Source organism: Notolabrus celidotus, chromosome 12, assembly GCF_009762535.1.
Source record: "Notolabrus celidotus isolate fNotCel1 chromosome 12, fNotCel1.pri, whole genome shotgun sequence".
Classification (NCBI taxonomy): Eukaryota; Metazoa; Chordata; class Actinopteri; order Labriformes; family Labridae; genus Notolabrus; species Notolabrus celidotus.
The window spans coordinates 3,510,863-3,518,824 of NC_048283.1; the positions used below are offsets into that span (position 1 = coordinate 3,510,863).

At 45.2% G+C, this 7,962-nt stretch overlaps 1 protein-coding gene across 1 annotated transcript in view; it reads right to left on the bottom strand.

Annotated features, from left to right (window-relative positions):
• dpy19l1l (dpy-19-like 1, like (H. sapiens)) overlaps positions 1–7,620 on the bottom strand; it is a 50,160-nt gene extending 42,540 nt beyond the window's left edge. The window contains exons 1-4 of the mRNA XM_034698700.1: positions 7,172–7,620; positions 6,783–6,807; positions 6,612–6,699; positions 1,899–2,036 (exon numbers count right to left, since the gene is read on the bottom strand). Coding sequence (XP_034554591.1) covers positions 1,899–2,036; positions 6,612–6,699; positions 6,783–6,807; positions 7,172–7,394 — 474 coding nt within the window. The 5' untranslated portion in view covers positions 7,395–7,620. The remainder of the gene's footprint in view (positions 1–1,898; positions 2,037–6,611; positions 6,700–6,782; positions 6,808–7,171) is intronic.
• Between the last annotated feature and the right edge of the window lie 342 nt (positions 7,621–7,962).

Sequence of the window (7,962 nt, forward strand, 5' to 3'; positions counted from 1 at the left end):
TTTTATGGGTGTCGCAAAAAAAGTCGAAAAAATGTGCTCACTAGCGCCCCCTACAGTTTTCAAAAAAACCTCCCCGTAGGGGTTATTTTGAGCTACGTGCTTGAAAATCAATACACATATTCATGGCATCAGGACGCATAAAAAATCCTCTTGCACCCATATCCGAAACTCAACAGGAAGAGCGCCACCTAGCTTTGAACATGAAAAATGGCGTCCAAATAAGGGTGCGTACTTTCGCTATCTTCCCCGAAGGCTTTTCTCCGATTCAGTCCAAACCAAGGGCAACCTATAGAAGACACCTTGACGAGAAAAAATTATCAGAACTTTTTTTTTTCAGACAAAAATTGTGGGCGTAGCAGGCGTTGAGGCTGGGCATCAAACGCACATACAGCTTTGAATGTAAAGAATGACGCCAAAATAAGGGTGCATACTTTTGAGAGCTCCTCCTAGAGTTTTTCTCCAATTCAGTCCAAACAAGGCACATTCTATAGCAGACATATTGACGATTAAATTATTCTTAAAGGAATTCTGTTCAGACTAAAATTGTGGCCGTGGCACACTGTCAAGTCTGGAGGTTTTCTTGGCAATCTGCCAAACACTTGGAACATTTGCACCACCTAAGCCAGTATATACTCTCAGATCTTGCTTTCGCATCATGTGGTGGCAAATATCAGACAACGGTTTACATGTGGCGGCGGCTCGTGGCGGCGGCTCGCGTAGGCAGTGGCTGCGGGTGTATGAGGGCCCGTTCATCGCCGCTCGCGGCTTTAATTTTATTTGTTTGTGTATGTGGGTACATGTGTATGTAAATAATGTGTATACGTGTGTGTATGTATGTTATGTATGTATGTGTATATATATATAAATATTGTTTTATTATTATTTATTTCATTTTTATGTGTGAATGTAAGATGTGTTTAGTCCTCTATTTCCTCTCTTAATGCACCTGAGATTTTTGTGTGTGTGTTCAGTATTGTATTCATGCACATATATGTGATATGTGTATGAATGTTGACAAATGTATGTCTAAAGTTGTTGAAAATAAATAAAAACAATGTTGGAAAAAAAATAAGAAGACGGAGGTTTTTGTAGAGGAGATAGAAGCCGTGTCTCTCCTCTCTCATCATGGGCAACGTGAGATCTCTGGCTAATAAGTTGGACAGGGTAACAGGACTAGCCAGGAGTCAGATGGAGTTTCAGGAATGTAGCATGTTGTGCTTCATGGAAACGTGGCTGCATCAGGATATTCCCGACCACAACATCTCAATTGACGGCTTCCAGACTGTCCGGGCAGACCGTCAATGGAGAGCGCTGAGAGCGCTGTGGGCCTCCGACCATATTGTCTGCACAGGGAGATCTCACATGTCATACTGGTAGCTGTTTACATCCCTCCTCTGCCAACCCGACTGCGGCGTCCAACGTTCTCAAAGCTGCCATAGCCAGACTCCAGGCAGACCACCAGAGTGCCCTCTTCCTGATCTCCGGGGACTTCAACCATGTCTTTATTTTCTACAGAGCTATTTGTATAACTTATTTTGTACAGAGCAACTGTAATGACTGCATTTCCTCCCCTGTAATACATAAAGTATTTCTGATTCTGATTCTGAAACCAAAGGATGATAAAGAAAGAGGTTTCTGTGGCGGCTCCAGTGGACTGCTTCGGCAACATTGAGCAAACTGAGCAATTTGTCTCTCATCGCCTGAGAGGCAGAAAAATGTATTTCTCTCTTCATTACGTCCTGCCTGCCTCTCCAGTTTCACTCCAACATTCTCCATTTCTGAGCCAAGTCTTCTCATGATGACATTTTTGAAGTCTGATAACAGCAAATGAAACGTGTGAACACAGAGACGGTTCATGCATTTAACAAAAACAGCATGCTAAAATCAACTTCACAAACCTCCGGGTAGAGATTGAACCTCTTCAGGGTGTTGATGACGAGCGGGTACTCTGTCAGACGATCATTCATGACCTTGTTGAGGCCGTCCAGGAAGGAGGGAGCCTCGATAATGGTCTTATAGTAAGAGTAGTACAGACCCTGGAGGGAAAAGGAGGACACTTGTTAAGTCATACAGAAACACTCAGAGAATTTAGAAAGATGTGGAAATAAAAGACACTAAAAGAGAGAAAGACAGCAGAGGACACTTGATATAACTCAACAGCATGCATCTCAGAGCGAAGAAACACAAACAGGCTCAGCAGATGGCGGCAGCTCACAGCCCACTCTGTCGCACTAAGCTGGGCTGAGGCAGGAAAATATTCTGTTTGCATGTGATTAAATCATCACCTTCGGTGCCATTTTTGAAAAGGGCAGGAAGTCTGCGCTGCATGTTGAATAGCAACAACTTCTACAACAGCTCTAAAGATGGTGAAACACAAACATATGCTGCATTAATGACACATTTGCTGGCTTTTTAGCGCTTGTGCAGGAGTCCTTGACGGTGAGCAGACACTATAACAAAAGAGGCATTTTACGTTTAGTTAGAAATGCATTGTGTGGTTTGAAGGAGAAGGTTCTGGCACGGTACACTCAGACAGATGTGCTGATCCTTTGTTAAAGCAGGCACTGAAAACTGTCACGTTTTAGTCTGCTCTTTGTTTTCTCTTGGTGATTTTTGGTTATTCTGTTTCTTTTCTGGTGTTTTTAGTTTCTAGGGTCTTTTGTTTCATGTGTTGATTTTTGTATGCTAATGCTGTATTGTTAGAGCCAGAGTCTGGTCCGCATTGCCGGCAGTAAGTCGAATTCGTTCCCAGTGGGGGTTGGACTCCGCCAGGGCTGCCCTTTTTCTCCGGTTCTGTTCATAACTTTTATGGACAGAATTTCTAGGCGCAGCCAAGTGGCGGAGGGTTTCCGGTTCGGTGGCCTTGGGATTCCGTCTCTGCTCTTTGCAGATGATGTCGTCCTATTGGCTTCATCGAACGGTGACCTCCAGCTCGCACTGGGACGGTTTGCAGCTGAGTGTGAAGCAGCGGGGATGGGGATCAGCACCTCCAAGTCTGAGGCCATGGTGCTCAGTCGGAAAAGGGTGGCTTGCCCTTTCCGGGTCGGATGGGAGTCTTTGCCCCAGGCGGAGGAGTTTAAGTATCTCGGGGTCTTGTTCACGAGTGAGGGGAAAAGGGAGCGGGAGATTTACAGACGGATCGGGGTGGCGTCTGCGGTGATGCGGGCGCTGTACCGGTCTGTCGTGGTGAAGAGAGAGCTGAGCCAGAAGGCAAAGCTCTCAATTTACCGGTCAATCTACGTTCCGACCCTCACCTATGGTCACGAGCTGTGGGTAGTGACCGAAAGAACAAGATCGCGAATACAAGCGGCCGAAATGAGCTTTCTCCTCAGGGTGTCCGGGCTCAGCCTTAGAGAGAGGGTCAGGAGCTCAGACATCCGGGAGAGGCTCAAAGTAGAGCTGCTGCTCCTCTGCATCGAGAGGAGCCAGATGAGGTGGTTCGGGCATCTGGTTAGGATGCCTCCCGGACGTCTCCCTGGGGAGGTGTTTCGGGCATGTCCGACTGGGAGGAGGCCACGGGGAAGGCCCAGGACACGCTGGCGAGACTATGTCTCTCAGCTGGCCTGGGAGCGCCTCGGTATCCTCCCAGAAGAGCTGGTGGAAGTAGCCAGGGAGAGGAGTGTCTGGGCTTCCCTGCTGAGGCTGCTGCCCCCGCGAAGATGGATGGATGGATGCTATAGTATGCTATAGTAAGTAAAATACCGTTGAATATAACATCACTTTTCTGAAAGCAGAGTTCTTTAAATGTGATAATGTCGTCCTTTAAGTCCAAGTAGCTGTCGCCTTTTTGTCCCAAATGATTTCACTTGCTGTCAAATGAGGTACAAAGAGGCAGAAAAATTATTTAATAAAAAAAAAACATCACCTTTCAAAGTTTTTTAAGGTTGCTATTTAATCAGTTTTAGAACTACTGATGACATAACCTCACAGTGTGATCTGCATGAGCTGTTATTTCAGGTTACGCCTCATGACTCAGTCAACCACAAGCTTTCACTTAAGAAGATGATGTGGTTTTGAAGCAAAACAGAATAACCACTTTTTAAAATATGTTATTTCCTGTTGTAATAACTGCAATCTCTGGTACTAACTATAAGACAGTTACTGTTCTATTTTCTCAGGTTACATTTCATTCTTTTTATTACTAGTGATACCTGCTGTGCCATATCTATTCCTTGGTGTACCTTATGTGTATTCTCTTCATCACTGTCATTTGTTTATGTTGTCATTCTTAATTACTGTGTTGCCCCCTGCATTTTCAGATTTTATTACATGTATTTAACAGCTAATTTCCCCTCTTTGTGAGCATACTGTATACTAAGTAGAGAATAAGTGATGATTTAATAAAGCTTATGTTATATCTAGCTGATTATTAAATCCATACAAAAAGGAGAAAACCTTAAAACTTTCTTTGACTAAACTGCCACAAATCAGACATGATTGGCCCCAAATCCCTCATCAAAACTTCTCCTTCGCTTTTAATAACCCCACTCTGACTCCATCACCCCATATTTGAAACCTCTGCGTAGTTTTTGACACCAACCCCGCCTTTGAAAAACATATCACCCACATCACCAAACTGCCTTCTTTCACCTGAAAAACAACGCTCCACTCCGCCCACTGCTCTCCTTCCCTGCAGCTGAAAACCTGATCCATTCATTTATCACCTCCAGAATTGAATCTTATACAGTTCATCATCCAAAGTCCTCAATAAACTCTAGTACATCCAGGACTCAGCTGCCCGTCTACTAACTCATTCCACCCCTGTCCTCCATAACCTCCACTGGCTCCCTGTCCCCCAATGCATCACTTCAAAGTCCTCCTCCTGACCTACAAAGCCCTCCATCACCATCAACTGGCCCCCTCCTTTCTCACTGACCTGCTTCACCCTCACAAGGACCAAGCACCAAACCTGGGGTATTGGGGCAACATTCAAATCCCACCTCAAAACTCACCTCTTCAGAACTGCTTTTAAATCCACTGTGTTTCTTTTATTATGTCTTTTATTGTGTGTTATTTCATTTGTGAAGTGTCTGAGTTTTTTTAAAAGTGCTATTTAACTAAAATGTATTATTATTGTTATTATTATTATTATTATTATTATTATTATTATTATTTAACTTCCTCTTTATAAACATTACTAAATCATCCAAAATTTCCAAATCAACAACAAACTGGACTGGTCCACCAACACTGATGCCATCTACAGGAAAGGACAGAGCAGACTGTTCTTCCTGAGGAGACTCAGCTCCTTCAGTGTCTGCAGCAGGCTTCTGAAGACCTTCTACCAGTCTGTGGTGGCCAGTGCTCTGTTATTTGCTGTGGCCTGCTGAAGAGGAGGCATCAAGACAGGTGAGGCCAGCAAGGTCAACAAGCTGGTAAAGAAGGCCCGCTCTGTGGTTGGCCTTGAACTGGACAGTCTGGAGTCAGTGGCTGAGAGGAGGTTGATGGACAAACTGCAAGCCATCCTGGACAACATCCTCTCACCCTCTCCATGATGAGCTGATGGGGAGCTCGTTCAGTCAACGCATCATCCCACCATGGTGCAAGACTGAACGCTTCAGGCGCTCCTCTGTTCCCACCGCCATCAGACTGTTAAACAGTAACGGAGGCCACAGACTGCCCCGCCATCCATACCATTCCTTCATTGTCTGTCACACTCCCTCATATCATCTCGTACTGACTCTCTGACTACTGATGACATTATAATGCATATTACATTATATTACACATGCCTATTACAACAGGCATCAGTGATCAGAACGGCCAAAGTCATCTGCACCTGCTGAGAAGACTGAGGTCCTTCGGAGTGTGCAGGACTCTGTTACGGACATTTCATGACACTGTAGTAGCGTCTGCATTCTTCTATGAAGTGGTCTGCTGGGGAGCAGGGAGCACAGACAGGGACAGGAAAAGACTTAACAGACTGGTCAGGAGGGCCAGTTCTGTCCTGGGCTGTCCTCTGGACTCCATAGAGGAGGTGGGTGAGAGGAGGATGTTAGCCAAGCTGACATCCATCATGGACAATCCCTCTCACCCCCTGCATGAGACTGTGGGGTCCCTGAGCAGCTCCTTCAGCAGCAGACTGAGACTCCCACCCTGCAGGATGCAGCGCTACAGCAGGTCCTTCATCCCATCTGCAATCAGACTGTTTAACACCAGCACTGCTGTGTCCCGTTAATCAGCTGTTCTCATCTTTCATTGCACTACATGGAAGTTACTATGGGACTTGGCACATTCACAAATAACTACTGTATCCATCTGAATCGCACTGTTCTTCATACTGTGTATGTTTGTTTTAAAATAACCTGGTGCAATTTTATTTGTGCAATAACTTACCTATCTATTTATCAGATAGAAGTGTATATAGTGTGTACATATCTGTAATAGTTGCCATATTTTATTTTATTCTATTTTATTTTATTTTATTCTATTTTACCTTTGTCATAGCTATTATTACTGTTTTTTAACTATGTTAGTACATTGTTGTATTCCCCTGTCCCGTGTTGTAAGCTTCTGTAACAAAATAATTTCCCCCAATGGGGGACCAATAAAGTATATCTTATCTTATTGTTATTAATGCATTATATGAAGTCAATAAAAGAACTATTTACCATCTCTGTCCGGAAAGCCATCTCCTTCTCCAGGTTGGACAGGTGTGAAAAGTGTCTGTCATTCTCAAACAGCTCTGAGAGATGAAGCCTGATCACAAAGAGGGGGAACATATGAGCACAGAGCTGCAGAAAGGAAGGAGTAATAACATGCTGATGATGGAGGAGACCTACCAGTGGAGATATCCAGCCACAGCAGCTGAGGAGAGGAGAGAGAAATATAAGAGTTAAATCAGGTTTCATCCACTTAGTGTTTGTCAAACAACTACTAACAGAAGCTGCTGCAAACAGAATCACACACACAGCTTTAACTTTGCTGGAGAACCTGTTAACACGTGCACAGCTGACATGTCACACAGAATAATCCAGGCTGTTAAAGTCTGGTTTAAACACACAGCAGGGTCAGGCTGCTAACACTGAGAGCTAGCTGTAAGGTGGGCTAACGTTAGCAGCTGATCCGTGGAGGAGATAACTTCAGTTACCGGATCCGGTGAAAGCTACACACACGGTGTTAGCAGCTGTTAGCTCACTGAGAAGCTAGCAGGCTAACGGTCCGGACTCACCGAGCAGGAGAGTGGAGACCAGGACCAGGAGAGAGGACTGAGTTAGCCCCAGTCTGTGTCTGAGCCCGGAGAGCCCGTTTGAAGGGGCGCTGCTGGACGCCTTGCCCTCCCTGCCTGCCCGCCTCACGGTACTTTTACCAGGAGGAGGAACCAGCGGGCTCCTGTCGCGGTCAGACCGGGTTCCTGGACTCTTCCCGGGCTGCTTTCTGGTTTTAGCCACCATGGTGGTCCAGGAAGGTTTAGGTAGAGAGGCGCCGTTTAAAGAAAAAGGGACCCGAGGGTGTGTGTGAGCCGAGCAGCCACACACAGCTTCTCGTATCTGGGGGTCGGATCTGCCCCTTTACTACCTGACTGATGGTTCTGGATCCTCTGATGACGCTGCGCCCCCCTCTGGAGGAGAGGCGCTACTACAAAGAGCTTCTAAAGGGGACCATGGCAACGCAGTTCATCTGGTACCATGCAAGTCAGTGTAGACAGAAAGAGGCGTGGCCAGTGGGGTGGCAGAGGACCCTCGTGAATTCTGATTGGCTGAGCCCAGGCGATGCCCCAAAATCCTAAACTCTGATTGGCTATTTGAGATAAAATAAGCTATTACTTTATTGATCCCCTGGGGGGGGGGATTCAGTTGTTACAGCAACCCAGACATAAGTACAATCAAGAAGAAGTTTCAATAAGTAAAATAAAATAAATAAGTAAAAATAAAAATAGATAAATAAAGCTAGACTACAATTTAGGTATATATTAAATAGAAGTCATTACCTCCAGTATTAAAAATGTTTCAGTAGTGACAG